Genomic DNA, 25,495 nt, shown 5'->3' with positions numbered 1-25,495 from the left:
AGAAAGGACACATGATGGTCTCCTTTTGCCATTTCTAATCCAAATCCGTAGTAAACTCTGCATTCTTGCTCAGCACAGGTAATGAACTATTCATTGCACGAATAATAAAAACTTTACCACACAGTACCATTAAAGACATCTACACAGATGTCTAGGATTCCAAATGTTAGCCTAGGCTTGAAAAATTGACACATTTTATACTGACAATGTTCTGTGCTTCACCAAGATTTACAGGCCCAGAAGTTCAAAGCAGTAAAAAATGTTTGAAATTTAAAAGTGGCTTCAGAGGGAGTTACATAATGCTTAATCAGGCAAGAGCACTTTCACTGTTTTAGAAAATGTCTTTTTTGATGACCTTTTCATGATTTCTGAACGAAAAATAAACAGGTTTCAGTTAATAGGTTATTTGGTCCGTGCATTACCAAAAACATTCTTGTGTCCTAAAGTAGGTAGAAACTATGAAATGAGGCATTGTAAAAGAGTGTGTTAAACTCAAAATCTGGTCTGAAAACAATATCCATGAGAATGGTGACTCAGTAATACAAAACCAAATCTTCCCCCATCAAATGACAGATTGCAAACACTGGGGAAATCCAGACAGACATTCTAAACAGCCTGGCAACTTTCTTTATTTTGAGAGTCCATTATTTGTTTCTGCTGCTACCAGCTCCACATGTTAGATCCAACCAGAGACTTATCTTAATCTGTGGCAAACCAAATCAAGTGAATGGGAGTGGGAGGGGTAAGAAATCTGTTTTTTTTTATTTGCTCTTTAGTTTATAATCTGGCTTGGCCCTTGAAAGCTGTCAGCTGTTGTTTCGAGGGCAGAAATCACAGCAGCCAGGAAATCCCCACAAAGGGCTAGACTGGTATAGACTGGCATAGAAAATAAATGCATACGCACAATATTGCAACAGAACGCCTACCTTGAGGGCCTCTTCAGGAACCCTATGCTGACTCCTTTCCAATACATAGAGATGAGGATGTAACAGCTGTGTTAAGAAAACTATAAATGTGAACGTAAAGAGTCATAACCACAAAGAAGACATGATTAATAAAGCATGGAGGAAAACGCATCATTGTACAGTTACTTTGAACATAAATATGATGATCGAAAACACATGTAAGAAGCCAACACCAAAGGGACATCAGCTTTTCTAAATCTTAAAATGTAGCCTTACTTTGTTTTTTCTTCCTCATCCTGAAACGAATCGACATAACAATCTGCATGCTTTTACTGTATTTTTCAAAAGCTTGCATTGCAGGCTCTATTGTTACCAAAAGCTAAAACCTACTAAAGGTAAACAGGCAGAATTATAATTATCCTGAAGAATAAGCAAAATTCAATTTCTTAATAACATTCAGAAGCTCTCTTAGTGGCACACCAAGGGTTGCTTATGAACATATGCCAAATATATGGAAAAAACTGATCCAAAAAAATAATTAATAGTTGTGGTCTGTTTACGTTTTTTAAAGCCAATTACACCAGCAGATAAATAGATAAATATGTGCAAATAAATAGAAACATTTTCCTCACATTTATTTAAACTGTATTTTTAAGCTTTGGGGTTCATACTGTACATGCAAAAGCTTTTAGATTCAGCGGCCAGCATAATCTAAAGCCCTCCGGCTAAACCATAGAGGATTAGCATTTTGTCAGAGATTTGTGTCTCGGTCATGGTCTGTCTCTTTCCAACATTTTTCATCTGAAGCACAAAATGTGTTTTTTTTTGGTTCAGTGTAAATGTAAAATAATGCAGATTACATAAGCAAAGAAAGATTGTGGTTCATCAAATGTCATTTTGTAAAATCAACTCTATAGTATCAATGGGAAACAACTCTAGCAGTAAAACAAAATATCCAAATTAGCCTGTGAACCAGTAATATACTACAGACATCTTTATGAGCCAAAACAAGCAACAAACAAAAACCAACTATTAAAATATATGTTGCAAAGGATATCATATCCAAATCGTATGACATCACCAAGCTTGAGTGTTATGTAGGTCTGGTCAGGAATTCTTAAATCATTAACGAACGTCTGTGGGAGGACAAAAAAACAGTTTATACATATATAGGATCACCATTTAGGCATGGACTGTCCCATGGAATAACATTTTCAATATGTTAATTGCAGTAAATAGGAAACAGAAAAGCATGCCTACTGATTATTAACTTTCACCTTGATACTTGACACATCTTGTTACTGTAAAATGAAACCAAAAATTGTTTTTACTTTTCTGTAACCCTTGCAAGTTGCTGTGAAGAACGATGCCAGTCGAATCATTAACAAAAGCACCACCATTCAGGCAATGTTCTTATCTTAATCCTCACACCAGTATAAGGTTTATCTACAGTGCTTTTCTGCTTTTCTCCTCTTAGCATAAATTATAGTCTGCCAGTGACATCTGAAAAGTATTTGCATGGTGGATTACATCATTAGGGGATCATTATGTAATCCAGTGGCAGTACAATGTGGCCACTTGAGCACTTGAGTGAGACTGCTGGTAAAGACAGTGAAGCACAGGACTGGCTGGTGTCTGCAATATTGTTATAGAAACCCCTCTACAACCCAGACACAGTTTTGGTGTCCCATTCACTGCTTGGGTTGCACTCAGAGTTAACGATGGTTTGCAGCCTTCCCACATCTACAACAAACTGAAATGTCTAAATTGATGCACCACAAAGAAGACAACACATTATAGCCAAAAAGGTCAATGGCAGAATTCACATGAGGTCATTCTGTCTGGACACGCCTTGTATGTTTTCCATTTTCCAGGGTTAACAATGTTTTTTTGTTTAAATCAACAAAAAAAACTATCAATCCCTAATGTTCTTCACAAGTCTTGAGTGAAGGAGCAATATATGCACTTTGCAGACGAACTAATGTAATTTCTGAAAGAACCATTCATAAACATTCTTTTTTTCGTCTGTCCCTGTACAGTGTAATTGCAAGTTTCCCTGCTGTGAAGAAATATAAACAGCTGACAGCTGACTGGAGTGGCACTGTATAAATACAAAACAAACCCCAGAATGAAAAGTACAAACAGCACAAAATTATCTCCATTTCTTCTCCTCCAGTGAGCCTGGTTATTATAAAGAAGAAGTGCTTTGTACACTCAGGATCTCTCCCTGCTTACCCCATTGAGACTCCCCAGGTCCTTCACAAGATGTTCATCTGTGGCCAAGTCGTAGTTGATGACAGCGTGCTGCTTGTCAACACTGCGGGACTGAAAAGACAAGAGCATTCTAATGACCCTTCTGCTTCACCTCCCCTCATTAAAAACTGAGCAGCAACCTGCTGGGCATCCCTTCCCCAGTCCAGGCAACATTCACCAAAATATCAAAGACAACAAAAACAAAGATCAATTTCATAATTAATAAAAAATGATAACAGCTATCAAACAGAGAATCAATATAACAAAGTGAAGCAAGAATGACTTCAAAGGATTTAGGTCCATTTTATTTAGATGATCCCTCACATTAATTAATAAACCATTTCCTGAAATTGCAAGAGAAAATACCGTGCCTGTTCAGAAAAGGTGAATACTGTACACTGTGTGCAACTGTACCAGAAATTAGTGCACACTCTACTCAGTATTACACAGTTTAGCTTATGGTGCACTGATTTTTCACAACAGATGTTTATCAGATTTGCACCCATCTCTTTAGGCCAGATACAACAAAGAAAAAATATGACCAGTTATTTTTTCCATTGAAAAGAAAAATAGCACAGAAAAAGAAAAAAATATATAAACCCACTAACGTCAGTCTATCCATTAAAAAAATAAAAATATGATCAGCTAAACCTTTTCTTCTTTGCTTTCAAGATCACCATTTAAGTGGAGGCATATTTAATATTTTATTGATCACTTGATTTAGACTGCCTGCTTACAGACCTGAAGCCTGTTTAAAATCAACAAACCCTGGAGTATTACTGTGTCCTGAAAGAGAAGTGGATAAAGTACACTTTTAAATCTCACACAGGTGCTGAAATGGCTCAGATTAACCTGTTTTAAATCCAAGAACGCATTTGGATTTTAATGTTCCTATTTTCTTCTTCCTGTGTCAGTGCTCATCACATTTTACCAAAACCCCAACCCCCACATACAGCATGTGATGCCTTTCCCAAATCAATAACATGAGAGCAAATGTATAGCTTTGTAAACACTTGCTCTTAAGCATAACTGACAATTCTCTCAAGAGTGACTGCTTCAAGAAGGAAAAAAAGAAAATCAGTACAAGAAATTTTTAAATATATATTTGATAAGCATAGCAAGAGATATCTGAAATTTAAATAAGGAATCACTTGCATATTGTTTTTCCCCGATGCAGAAGACAGTGAAATCGGCCCAATATATCAACACGGAATTCCTTCACACGATTAGGCCAAATATCATATGGGCAAATGCAATACACTTTAGATGGGTAGAAAATAACTGAATTTAATTACTATGAATTCAACCATTTTTGCTTACTTGTCATTTCCCTAAATTGAAAGTTACCACCTGGCAGTAGAGCCAAAAAGACTGGCACAGAACTTACTGGCAAGCTTGAATTTTTGCTCAAACAATACAAAGAATATTTTAGGTAAGGAGCTATGAGGTTACAAATTACAAGATGTAAATTTAGATTACTTTTTGCACACAGATATACACATTCTTTTGGTTTAAAGCAAGGGCTTTTAGAAAAAGGCAAATGATATAAATCATTTGTTTACTTTTAACTATTACTATTAACTGGTGGTGTTATCCCAGTGTCCTGGCCAAATTTCCTTCTGGGCTTTACCAATCATGGGCTCTTAATAATCCCTATCTATGAACTGGCTTCATCACTCTTTTCTCCTGCCCACTGAGTTGATGTGTGGTGAGTGTACTGGAGCACTTTGGCTGCCATGGTATCATCCAGGTGGGGGCGACACACTGGTGGTGATGGAGGGGAGTCCTAATTACCCATACAGCACTTTGAGAGGAGTGTCCAAAAGAATGTAAGGAATTATTATAACAATATAATATAACATTATACTAACGATAATTATTTTAATTTAATATTTCTCTTTTGGAGATCTTTGACTTAAGAAGCATAAAACAATGATGAGCAGTGAGATATAATTTATACAATGTGATAAATAACACTGTATATGAAGCACTATTACCAACTTAATGCACAACTAAAAAATGGCATACTCCTGAATTATAAATTCCATGCTATTTCCAACAGGGAGTCACTGAAAGCTCTGGCCTGGCTATCATAGGGAATCAGAGGCAAATTAATCTGTAGCACTGTGCCCAAAACTTGTTAGCTGACCACAGGGAGAGAGGAAAATTAAAATAAACTACAGCTGAAATTAAGCATGCAAACACGTGGAGATTTTCTGATAAAGTAAACACGTTTTTTGATTAAAAGAACCAGAGAAAGACTTGTGTAATAAAGCTTGAGAAAGATTATAGGATGAACAGAAAGGAATCTTTGAAAGGAGAGAATGTGTACACTAGCACTTCGTTAGAGCATTAACAGGAAGGATGCTTAAATGTCTTATGTAACAGTAAAATGACTGGAAACTAAGTACGATTCAGCATAAAGTACCAAGTTTATTACCACTGTTTACTGCTGAAGTCTGTTAAAAAGACACTGCAAGATACCTATACTTTAGTAATAGAGAAAGTAGACATAAGGTATCTCCCTCAGAAAGAAAATAGGTACCAAATGCCTGTGATACTGCTTATTCACCTATTCCATTATAATTTGCCTGCCTGTAAGTTGACTTTGTATGAATTTTAACGTTATATATTGTAGCATTTAATTTAATCCATCTAAAGGATCATATTCTTAGGACACTTAACATATGTATTAAATACTTTTCAAATAGAGTGACACAAAGCCATGAATACAGGTTACTCCAGCAGTTCATAGCATATATCACCATATTTATTGCATTTCTCACTTGCTAAAATACTGTTGTATAGTTTTTCAGCAGATATTCTGCTATTACTTCTGTATCCAGAATCTGTTGTTCTAGAGCCACTCTAAACACTACTGAAATAAAATGTACATTATAAATGTTTCACTAGGAGAGCTGTGCTATAGCTGCAGCCCTCAGGGATTCAGCCTGCAGCATTATGAATGCTGAACAAAAATTACCATGGTGTTATCACAGCAATTGTCAAACAATGAAAATCAATTCTTCTTCATACTGTGTGGTGGCTCTCACTGCAAAGACAGGGAAAAATGCCAGTCCACTATGGTAACACCTCTGATCTATACTTCATACACACTTTCAAACTCCAGGATATTCTCATAAAAACCAAGGTCAAACAGTAGATGTGACAAGGCTCCTTCTGCATTTTACATGACACAATGAGCAGTCAGCTGCAGTCAGTGCTTGACGTGTATTTTTCTGCAGAGTAAGTACTGTATTTCAATAAATCCTGCAGCCTGACAATTCATTATTTAAGAATGATGTCATGTGTTATGCATGTTCTACTGGATGGTCTCTTGTGTTGTGGCTGTACCAAGGCTTTCAAATTGTAGTGATTCTAATATTGTCTCCAGAGAAGCTAAAGACTTGTCCTGCATAAAGTTCAAAAGTAATTTGTACCACAAAACATTCCCTTTACTAAATAATGTTAAGTTGCCTCATTCACAAAGCCAGTTTTAGTATCATTTGGCAAAATATTACTATTAGTAGTCAAAATTGAATCCTCCTTCAATATTAAGATAATCACAACTCCCATACAAAACTCTGTATATTGACAATCCAATTCCTAATTAGTACTGAGTAGCACTTTGTAGGCAGCACCTACTGAAAAATAAGAGAAATATCTTTCCCTGCAATTGGTACTAATTAATTCATGAACTTAAAAATACATTTTCTTATCATGATTATACCTTTCCTCCTTATTTTATTATGATCAAAACAGCATAATGTCTAAAAGATGTGTGATGTGAAAACCTTCATACGAAGTCTCCTTAAATCTCATCGCCTTCATGTGAATGTCTCATACATATTACTATGCATCTGCAGCAAACAGAATTGCTTCTCAACAGTTGTGATGCAAATAATGATATCCAGTGTGATATTTCATTTTTTCACTGGGCAGTGATTTCCTCTGGGTGGAACCACTCTTCATACTGCAGTAGACTAGACTACACAAGTTTATGGCACAAAGCTTTAATCTACTGGTCTACTCATTACAGAATCTCAGATCTAAGTAAAACCTAAGTTTTTAGATGCTTTTGTCCTTGTCCAGACTGGCTCAACCACTGCTACATACCTATGTTCCCAATACCACTAATCTACTGTATACTAGGTCAAAACACTTGGTAACTATGAGCAAAATTCACAGCTAAGTTAGTCACCCAGGCTTCTCTCATCTTTCTGCCACACAGCTGACTCCTGTAATTTGCCAGGCCCCTGCTGGCTTGCAGTGATGTTAGTGAGAGACACTCCCCAATCAGATATGAACTCTCCTATCAGGAACAATGGAGCTCACAGAATGTTAAATGAGGAACAGCTCTGCAGGTAGGCAATTCAGAGGAGCAGATTTACATGTATCCAAGCTGAACAGGAGTGGCAGCTGTAATGCTACAAATATATTGTACTGTCAATTCCAAAATGTATGGATATAAAAGTAACTTAAAAATGAGCAATTCCAAATGTACATTAAAAAGGACAAATAAACACGCGATTTATTTTGCACACAAGTAGGCCAACGAATGCTGAAACCAAAAGGTAAACAGTCTGCCACCAATACTGTCACATAGAAGAGACATCTAATACTATGAATGTAGCCACAGTTCAGCACTTCTGCAGATTCTGACTCAGGGCAGCAGTTCCACGCCTGGTAGATTTGTTGCTCAGATTTCAGTTGTATTTTCATTTCTGGAGGTTGAGAACAGCCTTGGTCTCATGTATCTCCTTGACAAAATGTTACCTTGTCCTGTATCCTTCAAGTTCTGGTAAAACTGGCCAACAGAGGCTCCTGACACACTTTAGCGAATTATAAAACTATCAATCGCAATACCCCTAAACCTCAGATAAAAACAAAAATCTGTTTGCAGAAACCTGGACAGTAAGTACCAAGAGTGTCATAATCTTTTATGTTTCCAAAGCGTCTCATCTACTGACACCAACCTGTTAGCACCGCATAATTAATAATTAGGGCAAATGTTTTCTATATATTAAAATACTTTAAAAATAATTGAATGCACATCTTTTTTTAAATTAACACATATGTAAAACATTATTATTGTGCATGAGTATTAAATGAAAGGTATTACGGCCAAGTCATCAGAACAAATTTGAAAAGGGCAACCTGGTGATGTAATTCATGACAAAAAAAAAAAACAGGACAGTACATAAGGGACATCACATTTTGAATGTATGTTGACCATCTATTGGACTTGTATGGTGAAAAAAATTGATTTTACATTATGAGGGGTAAATAAACGCTGTTAGAAATACCTCCCACGCACTTAATACAGCAATTTCTTCAGTCTCCTGGCTGATTCTAATAAATACCGTAGTGTAACTGTGTAGATTCTAAACTGTAATACATGACAAAAATGTCTCTTTATTAGACGTGAACTTCACAGAACTTTAAAAAAACGTGGAAAATGGAAATTCCTCATTAGCATGCAGCACATTAAACAAACAACAACAATTAAAACCCGAAAGTGTTGGCACTGCCTCCAGTCATTACCCACTTAAACCCCATCATCTGCAACTTCAAAGCAGGGAATAAGAGGACATTAGAGTACCAATTCATCTGAAAGGCTTCTTAATTAATCCCCTTTATTTCAAAGATCTGAGGTTTTCTAGGTCTATTTCACAGAGAGAGACTGACACTCTTTTTGCCTGGTGTCAGAACCCAAGTACAAGACATCATACATGAAATTCCCAACATCGCTCAAAGATTAAGAACAATGAATTAATAGTTACAGCAAAAAATGAACACACTTTAAATGTAAAACAGTCTAAGTTTTAGAAATGTAATTTTTAACACCAAATCCTAGGTGTTGAAAACTGGTGGGTGGATATCTGGCATTTCCAGTCCCATTGAAAAACACAAAGGTGAAAAACTGAAATCGTGCCCCAAAGTTATGATTATCATGGGGAAGATATCTTGATCCATTTGTTGGAATATGTTCAATTACGACTTGCAATTGTTGAATGGGTTTAAAGAATTAAAAACACTGGCTAGAATCTGAAAGCTACCCTGCTAAGAAAAAGCAAATCAGCTGGCTTAATAACAATGCAAAGGGCACACTTGTGGGTGATAAGTCTGTGTACATGTGCAGTTCAGTTCTCCTGCACTGCACAATGCCGTAACATCAACTGTAAAAGTGAGCACTTTATGAAAGAAGAAAGGTGGTTGACGTGGCTTCTAATGGTATGACACCAAAGGCTCCTTTCACAGTAGGCTAACACATTGCTTCTGGATGCCGAAGCCAGGGATAAAGCTCAAGTCTCTTAAGAGGCCATGATATCCATTATTAGAAAAGGGTGGGTCTGAGGTTAGTCAACAAAAATGGCCTGAACAGGACAGAACAAAAGCTTTAGAATTAAACATACCACAGAACAGAGGTTAGTCAAATTCTTTGCAAACCACAAACTGTGAAGAAATTATAAACAACTTTACAAATGCTTTTAAATCAGTACAAAAAGGTAAGCCTTCACATCACAAAATAGGAAAACAAACTACATTACCCAACTAGAAAGCTAAATTAAACTGCAGTTACGCAGAGAACAACATGTTCTTAATTTAAGGTTATAAAAATATGAACAAGAAAAGATTCTTCTTGGTGGAGAAACAGACCTTTATATTAAGCCTTTCAGAACTCCTCTGATTTTTTTCCTATATAAATATATTCCATGGTTGCTAATGGCAACCAGTAGTCTTCTCCTGTGCATCTTGAATATTAAAACTGTCCTGTCTGTATGAATCTCTGTGCTGCAGCAAACATATATACATTTAACAATTTAACTCCACAAATCTAGTTCTAGTTACTGTGCAATAACAAATGATATTTCCTTGACAGACAGAAATACAGCCCACACTACCCTCAGATATATACTGCTACCTCTGTGATCAAAGGGACCAAACTCGAATTTCCATTCGTTTACCAAGTCCCCAAGTCATAAATTAAGCTCAACAATGTGACAGCTGATTATGTAATAGCTGCATCTCTTAAATGTAGCCCTGTTAACTAAATAATCTTCCATTAACAGCTCTTTCTACTTTCTATCAAAACCTCTCATAGGAAAGTCTACTAAGTATCTCTTCAGACTGAAGCATCTCTTCAAACCTAATTCACACCATAAAGTTAAAGAAGACTTACTTGTCATACCTTCTAGATACCAAGGGCAAAATGGTCCTTTACTGTACTATTAACATATAACAGTAATACATTTTTATGTAAAAAACAGCTAAGAAAAAATAATTAAGTACATATTATATACAGTTCCAGCTCCAGACACCTCTTTTCTGGTTGTTCATTGTTACTCTCACTGTACTGCAGATACGTGGAAGACAATAGTGTGCTCTTTGTCCATTTGATTTTATGTCTCTTAATGAAATCTTGCCAGAAGCCATTCTCCCACTAGCACTGCACTCTCCGGCAGTTCCTTTTCCAGCAAAATTGTGAATAAATTTGACATCCATCTTCTTTTCGTGGTTCACATGGAAATCGCATGTAATTTCAATACATTAGTGTCAGTCTTTTAAAGCCAACAGTACACTTATGTACACTCAGTCATATATAAAAGTTATTTTTTTAAACGTTGCCATTAACACCATCTGTACTGTAAACAGTTTAATTGCACTGTTTGAAGAACAATGATTTTGGAAACATACAAGGATAAAACTAATAATAGGGCTTCAAATGGAACACAAAAAGAATTGTCTTTACCTACAAAACCCTGCCCTTCACCCTCTACAAATCTAAAATCTGTTCCAGCCATGATCACTGTGTCGCCACTAGTATTTCCCATCAGTCCTACCAATCCTGTTGCTGTTGGATTTTATTTGAAAAATAGGGAAAAGTGTAAGTTCCAAAAAGGAAAAACAAATCATTTTTCCTGTCACTGTTCCCTGGAGTTCAGGTTCCCCGGAGGCTGCAGTATTGGTTTGAGACAAACACCTGTCTCCTGTACAGCGGCTGTGTGCTCGGCAGGGTCACGTCAGTGTGGAGAGAAGCCCACGAGACACTGACCTGCAGCATGAGCTCACAGTCTTCGCGGCCCACGAAGATCATCTCTCGTGGGAGCCTGTGGCGGTTGCCCGAGCTGCTCACCAGGAACCATGACGTCACACTCATCTTCAGGGGCCTCGTTTAAAACCCTCTTAGCATCCTGCACGAACACAAAGCAAAAGAACAGTGATCCTCGCAAACTGCACAGACGGGCTCAAAAATAATTCAGCAGCTCAAGTAATAATGAAATGGGTGGTCGGCACTCATGGTGGGGCCACCAACATAGAATGGTGTCTTCTTATGCCCTACTATAATGACCCTTCCCTCACACCTACTTATATTTACATATAGCAACAGAACAGGAAATTAATAGGAATTCATTACATGCCACATTTTTGTGTCGAAAGCCTTAAAATGGACAAAGCTGAAATACATTTCCTATAGGAATTTCTGCTATACAGGTATTCGTATTAAAAAAGCCAGGTATGTGTACTCACTCTTAAAACGTTTTCATGAGTAATGTTTCCATGAAAAAAACAGTAGTACATCAAAAAGAGAAATAAGAGCTTGATGTATTTTATATATTTAACTCTATAAGGTTCAAGTAGAGAAAGGTGATTTGGCACAAAAATAAGTGTCATGTTATTTTCTCATAGTCTCTGGTTGATATGATGTTAGTGGGAAACCTGTCATCAAAACATTAACTGTTGGAAGAGAAAAGCTTTTTTGCTGTCCTACATCTGCATTATGTTAAACAGATGATGTGTTATGTACAATAATAAGGAAACTAAATGCCATCTAAGCCCTAGGGTCCCACCTATGTACAGAAACTACTGAATAAATCATTTGTTGTAGGCTAAAAAGACAAATGAAAACCATTTTAGAACACTATCAAAGCTGTGCCATCGTGACACAGCTATTTCAGCATTTAGATTATTTTGCATAAAACCTATTTTTGTAAGCTGATAATGGATTTGGCACATTACCCTTTCCATACAGCATAGCCATTGATGAAATGTAGCAAGATAGAGGCTATCAGGTTCAATGCTAGGCTAGATTGGAACATCTACATGTACCTGTTTCTACAAGACAGAACATGTTTAAATATAAAAAAAGAATTTTACAATTTCATGTTCACTTGAAACATGTTAACCTAAGAAAGGAGGCTGGACAGGTGTGTTTTCAGTGGAGGGTGCTATGGTGACTACCTCTTTGCTTTATGTGCATTTCCTAAATGTTTGGTATAGACCGAGTATCTTCTGCTTAGCTACCATTAATGTACTAAAGCTCATATTCTGGAATGGATGGGTTTGAATAAAGTTCTATAAATGAAGAAGATGAAGAACGTGAAATACTCAGAGCACAATTACCAACATCAAAGAATAAAAGTACACAACTATGCACTGCCGATCTGCTGTTTCTGGTTTAATATCAGAATGGTCCGAAAATGGCCACGAAGTACTAAAATTATGTAACTCGATAAAAGCTCTAGCATATAAGTAGGCATTTTAATAAACCTGAACTGCCTTGTCACGTGCAGTCAAAATCAAAACCGTCTCCTAGGAACGCAAGAGCCTGCCAGCACCACCAGCTCCACAGATAAAGAAGAAATTTGCCCTGACCCGCTGTGCTAAATAAAATTCCAGCGTGCGTCCTGACAATTAGTCTGGTCCCTCAGCACAGCAAGCATACTCCACGTTCTTCTTGTTCGACACAACTGAGAGGAAAACAAATAAAAGAATCCACGTTCCAAAAAAGCAGGGGTTTCATTCAATTGTTTTTCTGAATGGTACCACATGGAACTGCTGGCATTGCTGAAAATATTTTGAGAAACTAGCTATTAAGACACTAATAGTTCATGTTTTATTGCACTGAATTCATTAAAAAAACTTAAAGTCTCCAAATGACATGATAATTTCAGATATCTCAAATGCGTAGTGGTTGTGTACATTTTTGAATCTGCAGTGTCTGTTTTGAAGACATCTGTCCATATTTAAACAAACCTTCAAAACTTAAAAAAAGGATCAGTCAAAAATCAAAATACTGACTGAGATAATTCGCTGCTGAAGATTATTGCCTTCTAAATGACGAAAACAAGCAGCACTCAGGCCTGGGTCATGTTAGCAGCCAGCTGCAAGAAGGATTACTGAAGCGCAAGTGCACAATTGTCTCAGCTAGGGATGGGATTAGTCTACCAGGGCTCTCCTGTCTCTCAGTGAAGCAGCAAGATGTAGGATTTCTGCACTACCTACAGGCTCATAGTGAGGCCACTGAGAGATACACCTCTCCTGTAATTGGTGCTGAACCTCCTGTACATCACAGCAGAGACTGCAGTGTGTCCAAGGACAAATGGCTGATAGATGGACAAGTCAGAGGTGCATACCGTATACTTCCACATTCTCCCAATGTGAGTCATGCCACTGGTGATTCTAAAATAAGCAGGTGTATAAAAAAAATAGACTAAATTTACTTTAAAAAACAGCTTGATTAAAATGTGTAGTTGTGAAGCAGGCAATTTTAACAGAAGCAACCGACGGAGAGAAGAGGGATAAAATGTTCATTAGCAACTACAGTAATGACACTCACAAGTGGTCTGCGTCTCAACGCTGCAGCTCAAAGAGGTTCAATGACTCACACAGGGAGAGATGCACAGAACATTAGTGGTAGAACCAGCACTTAAACTGGGAATTTCTTAATAAAGTCTTTTTCTAAACCAAGGAACATGCAGCCTTCAATAAATCATCTACTGTACAACAAGAAACACCTCTAATACGCTGCTAAAATCCAGTCAATTTCACATTCGTACTTGCAAGCTTAATTAACATGCATACATAAACCCACAATATTAACTTCTGTAATTATGCTGTAATTTTCGTTTTCCTTGTTGTTCCACTGCCTGCCCCTTCCACCCAGCAGCTTCTCCAATTTACAGATGAGAATGACACCACTGCCTCATTTGGTTATATCCTTAATCTATGGAAACTAAAGGGCTGACTCTGCTCTACTGAATGCATGAAAAATATGACATTTTTCATGCAAGTATGAAAAAGACAGAGTAAGGAGTCTCCTGAAAATCTAGCAATCTTGCCGTTAAAATATATTTGGTAGAAAATGTGAATCCAGAACAATAATTGTGAAATGGCAAAAGGTGGATCACACTGGATCCCAAGACAAAAAACATACTTCATGGGTGTTTTTTTTACCCATGAAGCTGAACAGAAACTGTCATGTCAAGTTAAAAAACAGACACTTACTTGGTTTCTTAGTAATTCTTTACAAATTTTACAGGATTTCAAACAGGAAGCTGAGCCTGGATTGTTCAGTGCACGTAACTGTATACAAATTTTCTGATTTTGTTTTCCATTTTCATTACATTAATTGTTCTTGTTTGTTAATAGAGCCAAATCCACCACATTGATCTTATTACGGTGTCTCATTGTTCAGTTGTAATTTGAATATAAAGCTATGACTGGCAGCGTATGATGTCAAAAACAGAGGTCCGAAGTTCACACAAGGGCACTGAAGAAACCACATTAGAGCTGAATGTATCTGAATTTTCTGAATGTATCTTACAAGTGAAGATTTTAGAATTCCCATTACTGCTGAGAAATACACCAAGTGTACAAATATTCCTGGGTTCTTATAATAGCACACCATACCAATTATTAGGCTGCTCGTATTTACAATGAAAATGTTTGTTAAGAAAAGACATTTTCTTTATGCCCCAAGTGTCAAAAGGTTCCTTTTTGAGTATGGAAGTATACCAAACCATCCTAAGCACTTAGCAACAGTCACAATATAAATTACTGTTCGTAAAAACAGACTTTTAACTTTTTTAGTTGACACTACAGTATATACTTACAAATCAACCTACAATGTGTGGGTCTTCTTAAATTGATGACTTCTTAAATTTAGCTGGCAAAAGACACTGTAGGTTTAAAATAGGAAAATTCAGATATTTCCACGATATATCAGTGAATCTTAAAGTTATATAAACACAGGCAGTAAATACTTATTAACTCCCTGGTTATACTGTGTATACATAAAGAAAACGAAATGAAATCATACAATTAACATATATATTCATCTGTAAGCACAGGCAATGCTGTGACAGAATAGTCTCCTGTTCTGTTGTTAAAATCTAGTGCTCTGTGCATTCAGTTTAAACTTCCTGCAGGCACAGATATAACATTATTATACATATAGAAGAGAAGTGCTTACTTGAAAATATTTAATATACACACGTCTACCACCCCCATTCAAAACCACATAAAATAATACGAACTGGCTTATTTATATTTTTTTCTCGTTGTAAGTTTAATATTAAATAATACACATCAGGAAAAGAGTTATGAAATGTTAGAATCACAACCGGATTTCAAATGTATGCATCCCTGCTATTTTCAATTCTAATTGACTAAAACCTCAGACTCATCTTACGTTTTGCCCATCAAAAACAAACAGCTGCACTGTTACCAAACCAGCATACACCAGCCTATGGCAGTACGAATTACCACTGTCTATTCGACTGGGAATTGAAGAAAAGGGGAATTACCCCTATTTAATGAGACATTTGGATTGGATACCGAATATTTTTATATTAATTAATATCAATACAAATGTCAGATACAGGCGAACGATCATTCTCGATAACATTTAGGTGTCAAACGGCAAATATTTTTAAGACAGTTTAATCCAATATAATGCAGTATATATACTGTAGAAAACAACTATAAACCATTCTCCTTTTGCATATAAAAATACAAACATGCAGGTTAAAACACGAACTGTAAATGCATCCTTAAAACGACAGATGGTCCAACTTTAAAACAGATTTATAACACGCTCGTGAATGCTTTGGAGCATACAGTATAAATGATTTAATTCAGGATAGCTTATTAACAGTATCTTTACAAAATCGTCTTATAATGCTGCGCACTGCATTTTCCTCAAAAGAGCCTGGTTCCCACACGGTACGTACTGTACAGGCACAACATTTTATGTGAACTAATTATTTAACACAGCGATTTCGTTGAAAAATGTCTTTTTCAGGTCCTATGCATCTGCTGTATTGATAACCAACGGTATTAACCACAGTGGGATACGAATGACAGACGGATCAATTCACCGGGGAAAATATTGGGTTAATAACTGAAGCAGACAGGCCAGCTGGTACAGGACATATCGCATCATATCACAGACTGAGACAACACGTAGACAGTCTGTGAATACCACCCAATCCAGTCTTATGGGACACATACTGGAAGGTATGAATGAAAGATTTTTTTAAAAATAAACGATTCTTTTCTGTTGCACGGAGAAGCTTTTCACTGCTCATTCCTACACCACCTATGGTGCTTGGTTGGGGAGGGGGAGAGAAATCACTGCGCCTTTTGCGTATTATGGGAATTTTCCTTACATTTATAACCCATTTTAAGCCACCCACTTCTTCTTCCAACATAAGCACCCACAGCGAAATATTATTCGACCTGTCTAGAGAAGCTTTTCTGGTTCTTTGACTAAAGCACTACAGGGTACCTGTTTTGTTGGAAACCGTAGGCCAGACACCATTCAGGAAATCAGCTGTTTCCCAGCCAGCGTTTTGTCAATTTCACAATCCCGGTTCCGCAACCTACCTATTTTCCAGACCCAGATTCCCACCGAAAAGCAAGTGCCAAATGTCGATATCACCATTAAAAATGGAAGTGCAACACCCCTCGCCTCTGGAGCGTGAAATCCGAAGCAACACAATCCTATTTTGTGAAAGAATGAAGGCAAAGCAAGCCCAGGTGAATGACACACACACCCTCTCTCGAGCAGTTTGACTGCGCTGTTACGGCATTCTCAGTCTGCGCGATTGTCACAGAGCAAAGAGCAGCACCGCCTCCACCAGCCCAGCAGGTTAATGACGCAACCGGCTCGGAGCAGCCAAACCTAACGCCTAGGCTGCTGGCGACTGGTACCTGCCCTGAATTGAAACAGGAAATACAGGTCTGAACACTTACCCTAATACACGTCATTACGGAAAGTGGGCTATGCTTTTGTCAGAATTATGGTGTTAAGTGTTGTAAAGATCACTTTTCCAGAGTGAAGCATTACACCGTCTTGTGTTTTTTGTTTATAAAACGCGTTTTTTAGAAGACAGCAACACGTTTTCCCAAAACAAGAACAATAACAACAATTTTATAAGCTAAAAACGTTTTAATTTATAAATAATTTGATTTATTTATAAAGGCCGACTGCAAATATGAAGAAAAATAATCTGATGTACTGTATTTAGTTTGGCCTGTTTCACCACTTTGAAAATCAGAATTGTACAAATATATTAATTCCAAAACTAATTTCATCCACTGGTTCTATTGCAAACGTGGTATGTCTGTAAAAATAAAGCAAGTTAGCTTAACATTCTCTTGTAAGTGTAAAAATGTTACAGCACACACCTAGTCAACTTCTTCACATAGCTCACCTATGAAGGCATGCATACTTTCAGCAACAAAAAGAAACTCATCCCACACCAGGAGGGACTATTCTGTTTTAAGCACCATCTCCATTTGTGTAGATCTGAATATCTACACTTGCATTTAAACAGAGCAAGAGAGAAGGAGCATGTATTTTGACAGGCGTTGGCTTACCAGGAAAGGTGTGGATATTGTATCACCACCTAGATGTTTACAGTCAGACACATGGAACACAGCAGTGTCATTCTGAAACAAAGCACAACTCAGAGAACTCCATGATAAGTAAATCAAGTAGTGCCCAGTAATTGAAAGTGCTTTACATATTGAACCTCTTCATCCCCCACTGAAGTACAGCACCTACCTTGATGACTATCAAGAGATAGCTACTGTATTAAGCACCAGCAGCCCCATTACATAGCACATCAGGTAGAAATCTAAGAAACTGCTTCCCAAATATAACTGATCAATTAAATTTAGGGGGAACTTTAGGGAGGCAAGGATGTACTAGAGTGGAATATAGACAGGACACTAAGGTTAACATCCCTTCTCTTTAAAAATCTTCCAGGGGATCTTCAATGATCAAATGAAGGCTCCTGCTATAGCAGAATGTCTCAGGTCACCATACTGGGACATTAGTTTGAGAATTCTGGGCCACAGGGAAGAGCATCACCTGCTATTCTACCAACATCACTTGCAGAAGGAACACTACTTTCTTTAGAGACCTCTCATCCTGGTACAGACGAGACCCAAAGGAGCACAGAGATCTGACAAAATCAGGCTACAATGTGTACAGTATGTTCTGACCATGAGCAATTTTCTTAAAGCCACCACTAGTGTTTACTACTATATAAACAACTTGTTATTAATACAGCTTAGTTTGGGGAAAAGAACACAGCTTAGTTTCAGTGCCTATAAAATTGATCAGAATCATAAAAAATGTTCACAATAATTGAAAGTCAATTATACAAACAATATGAACTGTTGTAGTGGATATATCCCATCTCATTTTCTAATGAAATCAAACTGATTCATTGCCAGGCCTTCCTTGTCATAAACATCATTTGTCCCTGTATACTGTACATCTATGAAGCTAAATGGCTGTTTTTGCTGCTACAAAATACAGGTCTATGAGAATTATGTGTTACCTTAAAATAAAACTCCTGAAAGTGCAGTAGAACATTACTATGAAATCCTGTTTCTGAGTAAAAAAGGAAAACAGTGAGTAATAAAACGGAAAATGTATATGACTTTTGATCATATCTGTTTAAATTCTCAGAATTATGTGCCATTATCACAAAGTTGATTATTTGAAGTAATGAGGAATACTCCACTTGTACCTACTGACAAGGAACATGGTTTATGTTTGTTCCTTGGATTTAATTACATAGTATTCCCAGTCATGACTGATTCCATATTCAATTGACCACACTTTAAAGAGCACAAAGCTATTAAAGTTACAGTTAACTAAACAGAAGTAATAGAAAAAGGGAAAAAACAGGATAAAAAATAAATCCTCTATCCTTTGAATTCCCACTTACAAGGTACTTTATATTACTGCAGCAAAAGCAGTGGTAATATAAGAATACAGTTTGATCTCATCTACATAATATACAGTACTACTCAACATTTGCTTGTGATTAAGATTCACAATAAGGTGAATTAATCTACTTATTACATACAGTATCTGTAAATATTAAATATTTGTTAACAATGCATAAAGAACAGAATTATGAAATAATTCAAGCTGAGATCTTGACTTATTGAGTATTTTTACAGCTCGCTATCACAGGAAGTCTGGAAGTATTGCTAAGGATACCAATCATCCTGGTTTCTCATTTTTCTCCCCCCTTCCCTCTGGTAAGCATTATAGGAGCATGAACGCACTCTAACCCTACCACTGGCTCACACTGATGTTTTATTCTAAGTTATATGTTATTTAAGTTGTTGTTGTTGCTGCTGTTCTGTGTTTATGTTTTTGGTGATTCCTTTAATGTCTTTGTATTGGAGCATACATGCAAATATGCATATCCTTGCACTTGACATATTATCATATGACAATAAACTGGACTGAACTGACTCTCCGTGGTCATTACAAATCCCAGGGCCTTTCTAGAAAAGAGTAGGCGTATTATCCTGGTGTCCTGTCCAAATTTTCCGCACTTTTAGTGGGGTGTCCAGAAAAGTGCTATATAAGTATAAATAATTGTGATTATTATGAAACCTGAAGTAATGTGACATTAGTGTCAGCTCTTTGGATATTATGGATTATTTGACAAAACTATATGAGCAAGGTTATCTAAAAGGAAGAATATCTGGGAAGGAGCTACAGTAAGACCTCAAAGATGGCTGAATTAGGAAGCAAAGGAAGAATTCAAAGACAGATAGTTCACCATGATTGGATTGCGCTTATTTTTTATTTTTATTTTTTACAAAATGTACTTTATTTCTGTAGCTACATCTAAAAAAAATAAACATTTTCACAATTGTAAAACTTTGCATGCAATAAAAAACACTCAGAACGGCAGTGATTGTCCGTTATCAATCTATGCAGGTGAATGACGGGGCCGGATTTGCGCATTTAGAGAGTCCCTCCAAGCCCGACCACTTGCTTGTGTCCCTTAATCCCTGTACAGGGCCCAAAGTCCTTTCCAATGCTCCCTCGCTGTGGGGAAACCCCATTTGACGACGTCGTGCTTCATCCTCCTTCTGAGGTCAGCCAGGATCCTCTCCTCCAGCTCCCTCGCTCCCCACTCTGTGTTGTGCCGGATGAGAGTGTTCCTCGTGTTCCACAGGCCTTGTTTGGTGAGGGACAGCAGCAGCCACAGTAGGAACTGCGTCCTCTTGTCCAATCCGATTGGTGGCAGCCCCAGCAGAACGTACTGGTAACTGAGCACCTCTCCCGCTCCCAGGAGTTGCATAATGTTGTCCATTCTGCCCCACACCACTTTGGTGAAGGGGCAGCTCCAGAACACATGCTCCTGAGTCTCCTCAACAAAGCACATTTCCCGGGGGCAATGCGGATTCCTGGTGATCGAGTATCTGTAGAGGACCTCTCTGGTAGCCAGCCTCTTGTGTACGGCCATCCAGTTAAGGTCCTTCTGTTGGTTGTCCAATTCTTTTGGCTGCGTCCTTTCCCAGACTTGTCTGCGAACCTGCAGCCTTTCGTCGGCGACCAGTTGCCCCCTCACCTCCTTGTACAGGGCTCTGGCTGTCTCATGGCCTCGTACCTCCTGCTCCACTTGACAGCATGGGTGTAGAACTCCGGTCGCCTCTCTGCCTTGGGCCCAGTGTTTGCCTCATCGGGATGGATTGCCACAGCCTGACAAAGTACTGGTACTTGTGGCCGATAGGCTCCCGCAGCACCCGACAGAGGTTGCAGAAAAAGATGCAGTCAAGTTTCAGCTGGAAATGTGGTACATCTCTACCCCCTTCCTCGACTGCTGGCACATCCAGTTCCTCGTGATGTACTCGTACCTGCCGCCCCAGATGAAGCCGAAGATCATTCCTTGCAGCTCTCGTCTGAGTCTGGCCGGCAGTGGGTACACCACTGCCAGGTAAACCAAAGTCGGCAGGATGTCTGCTTTCAACACCATCACTTTCCCTGTGTAGGACAGCGACCACGTTTTTCACAGACCCAGCTTCGTGGTCACCCTGAATATCCTCTCAGTCCAGTTGATGGTCTCGTTGTCCTGGCTCTGAAAAGAAACCCCCAGTATTTTGAGGGGCTCCTTGCAGAGCTTGAGACCCTCCGGTGCCGTCATCCTGTCCTTCCGGGGCCCAAAGAACTTCAGTTTGCTCTTCCGGCGGTTGAGCTTCGACCCCGAGGCTCTGGAGTATTGCTCCATGACCTGCAGGCCCTCCGCAACCCCCTGTCCGAACTCAGGAACAGCATTGTGTCCTCTGCATACTGGGAGATCTTCAGGGTTTCCCCCGCGCCTCCCAGTATCGCCAGGCCGTCAATGACAAGGGCTCTGTGAAGAGAACATAGAGAAGGGGTGAAAGGGGGCAGCCTTGTCGTACTCCGGATTACTGGGGAATGAAGTCACCCAGGTTTCCATTTACATTGACACTGCTGCCTACGTCAGAATACAGTATCTTTATCCAGCGGCTGAAACTCTCTCCGAAACTGAAACATTCCAGCACCCTGAACAGATAACTGTGGTTTACTCTGTCGAAGGCTTTCTCCTGATCCAGGCTGACCACCATCATGGGCATGTTCCAGTCCTCAGCCCAAACGATGACGTCTCTGGTGAACTAGAGATTCCAGCTGACGGATCCCTGTTCCACCCCACACGTCTGGTCACTGTTGATGATCTGGGGCAGGGCGGTTCTCAGTCTGGCGGTCAGTACCTTGGACAGAATCTTGACGTCCACACAGAGCATCGTGATCGGCCTTCATTTCTTGAGGTCTGCAGCGTCTCCTCCCTTGAAGAGCAGGGAGATGAAGCCTTCCCTCATGGTGTCTCCAAGTTTCCCCCGGCAGAAGATCTCCTGCACCACTTCAACCAGATCTACCGCCAGGGTGTCCCAGAAGCAGGTGTAGAATTCCTTGGGGAGTCCGTCCGGCCCCGGCACCTTGCCATTCTCCATGGACCAAAGTGTCGCCTTCAGCTCCTCTGCCGTGATCGGACCCTCCAAGTCCTCCCTCACCTCCTCTGGTACTTGTGCTTTCAGCCCCTTCAGAAAAGCATCGCCTGCCTCCACCTCTGTCTGCTTTTCTGAAAAGAGCTTCTTGTAGAAAGCGGTCGCCGCTTCCACCTTGTCGCTCTCTTCCAGCACTTCCTCTCCATCTACCTGTCTCAGGCTGTGGATCACCCTCTTTTTCTGGGCTCCCCGGACCTGATTAAAGAAATAAGAGGAACAGGTTTCATTATTCTCATAATGCACCCTTTGTGCCTTAACCAGGAAAGCCTTGGCTTTCTCAATGTGCAGGTTGCAGAGCATCTCCTTCAGGTCCTGTGCCCAGGCTGAATTAAAGGCTCCTTCTCCGTTAGATGACCTTCTCTAGTTGTTTCTGGAGTCACGCAGCTTCCTTCCTCTCCCTGGCCGCCTTCCATCTGCAGTATGTCTGTTGCGCTTATACCACCTGATCTCTTTTGAAATAACACTAGCTCAAATTGACAGTATTGGCCAAGAGCATCCAAGAGCATTATTATTACTTATTACTGTTGGGTTCATGGAAGACAATTATCCTTGTCCTTGTGGTGAATGAATTGACTATGACCATTCACTAAAAGACAGATTTTGAACATCACATGTAGGAAAGCTTCATCAAAGGGCAGTGAGAGTCTGGACAGGTACCCAGGCAAGACGTTGAAGATTATACCTTTAAATCCCTCCTCTTGCTATCAACCAAATGAGCTAGACAGGCTGAATTGACTCTTTATATCTGTATTGTTTTAATCCCTGAAAAAAGTGAACTCTAAAGTATATTGAAATGTTCCATTAATGCTAAACTAATATTAACCTTTGTCAACACCATTTCAGACAATTATGATCCGGGTTATAGAAGACCTTGGAATTGGGGAGGAGGAGGAAGAAGAAGAATTAATTGGTTAATTTGCAATAAATATTTGGCAACACCAACACTCTCCTAAGTTATATAGCTGTCCTATGACCTAGTAAAATGAAGCTGTCGCATTCAAATGTGATTTGTCCTCATGTAATTACTTTCTTAATTAACTTTCATTAATATCGGTAGTGTATAATGAAAGGGAAAACTATTATCTATTCAAACAAACAGAGATAACAAAGATGTCTTTATGAAGAAAAATGACAAGAATGCAAGAAAGTGAAACACAATCTATTTCTTCTGGAACAATAAGTAAATAGTTGTCATTAGGTTAGTTAGACAGTCACCATCATTCTGTACATACCTTATATCAGAAATACAAATGGAATTTAAAGGATAAATAAGACAACACCAATATAGATAACTAGTTATCTCTTTTAATATGATAATATGAATATTTTGCAATATTTAAAGTTGCATTGCACACTAAAGTAAAGAAATAAAAGGTTTATTTTATTAGAAATAAAGGTTTCTTTAATCAATTTAAATATATACACAACTGCAGGGACTTACAGTGCCTACAAAAAGTATGCAAGCCCTCACCTTGGATTTTTTAACAGTCAGTTATGTTGCAAAGTCAAATAGAAATATGATCTACACATATTATTCTATAATGTCAAAATGGAATAAAAGTTTTGGATTTTTGGATATAATTTAGAAGAAAAGTCTGAAATGTCTTGATTTGACACTCCAAACAGAGCACAGGTGCATCTAATTTCTGTTCCAGATCACTCTAACATGTGATTGGAATCCACCAGTTCGTTTCGATTGGTTGGTGTGATTTCAGGAGAAATACACCTGTCTATATAAGGTTTCTCAGTTGACAGTGCATGTCAGTGCAGAAACCATAATCACAAAGCAGCTACTAGGGCGCTGTCTGTACAACTCTGTGATAAAAATGTGAGGACTCATAGACCTGGAGGGGTATACAAACATATCTAGATTGTTGAAAGTTCCCAGGAGCACAGTCAGGTCAACCATTAGGAAATGAAAAGGATTCCAAAACCATGACATCTTCCCAAACTGAGCAACCAGGCAAGAACATTGATCTGAGCAGTGACTAAGAACCCAATAACCACCATGTCAGAAGTACAGAATTCCATGGTTGAGATTGGAGAGCCTGTCCAAGAACAACAATTTCTGCTTCGCTACACAGATTAAGCCACAATAAAATGGTGGCTAGATAGAAGATAATATCATGCCTGGAGTTTGCAACAAGACATGTGGCAGACCTTGAGACCATGTGGTAAACATGTTTCTAGTCTGATGAAACAAAAATTGATCTCTTTGGCCTGAATGCAAAGTGCTATGCCTGGCGCAAACTAAACACAGCTCATAACTCAAGTAACACCATCCTTACCATGAAGCATGGCGTTGGCAGCATCATCTAATGAGGATGCTTTTCAGAGCAGGGACTGGGGAATTTGTCAGGAATAATGAATGGAACCAGATATAGGCAAATAGTTGAGGCTTCACTCAACAAAAGATCTTAGACTAGGATGAAAATTCACATTCCAACTACCCCAAGCATACAGCCAAAGTACCATCTAAGTGGCACAAGAACAAGAATCCCATGGAGACTCAGTGGAAGGATTGTGGTTCACCAGCGCTCACAATCCAACCTGACAGATCTTGAGCAAGTCAGCAAGGAAGAATGGGTGAAAATCCCCAAATGTGAAAAGCTGATGCAGACATTCACATGAAGACCCAAAGCTATAATTTCAGCAGAAGGAGCTTCTACAAAGTATTGATTTGGTGGGGGTGAACACATCACCAGAGAAGATATTTCCATTTTTCATTTTCAGACATCTATTACACAGCATAAATATTTTGCCGCTTTGAATTGTAGTGTATGTTGGTGAATCAAGGGGGGAAAAACATTTTTACACATTGAAAATTCTGGTCATAACACAACAATATTTAAAATTTTACAGGGAAGTAAATATTTTGTGTATGTATTGTATCTCTTCAGCCCGTCCCTGATACAAGATGTTAGGCATGAACCAGCTAATTAATTAGATTCTGTGTAGGGGTGCAATGATCGGGTGCATGGTAGAGAGAAACTATTCTTTTCCAGGACTGAATGGAAACATAGCTATACTTGAGAAGGGTCAACCACATCAATCAGCCCACGGGCTCTTCTCTTGCCATAATGTTTCCACAAGATGGAGCTGTTGGTTGCCAAAACCAGACATTTCTGTACAGCATTTATTTTCTGCTGACAGTTTTCTTTGCTGAGACCTGGTGGAATTTTTTATTTCAATGGAATATC

The 25,495-nt window shown here is 38.6% G+C and overlaps 1 protein-coding gene across 1 annotated transcript in view; it reads right to left on the bottom strand.

The window, feature by feature from the left end:
• cep170ba (centrosomal protein 170Ba) overlaps positions 1-17,035 on the bottom strand; it is a 49,878-nt gene extending 32,843 nt beyond the window's left edge. Inside the window, exons 1-5 of the mRNA XM_088925388.1 lie at positions 16,830-17,035; positions 11,215-11,353; positions 3,141-3,230; positions 1,963-2,041; positions 927-985 (exon numbers count right to left, since the gene is read on the bottom strand). Coding sequence (XP_088781514.1) covers positions 927-985; positions 1,963-2,041; positions 3,141-3,230; positions 11,215-11,319 — 333 coding nt within the window. The 5' untranslated portion in view covers positions 11,320-11,353; positions 16,830-17,035. The remainder of the gene's footprint in view (positions 1-926; positions 986-1,962; positions 2,042-3,140; positions 3,231-11,214; positions 11,354-16,829) is intronic.
• Positions 17,036-25,495: the final 8,460 nt, after the last annotated feature.

Source organism: Atractosteus spatula, chromosome 9 (genome assembly GCF_055471065.1).
Source record: "Atractosteus spatula isolate fAtrSpa1 chromosome 9, fAtrSpa1.hap1, whole genome shotgun sequence".
In the NCBI taxonomy this organism is placed as follows: Eukaryota; Metazoa; Chordata; class Actinopteri; order Semionotiformes; family Lepisosteidae; genus Atractosteus; species Atractosteus spatula.
The sequence above is the reverse complement of the archived record's forward strand: the minus strand, read 5'-3'. Positions and strand labels throughout refer to the sequence as shown.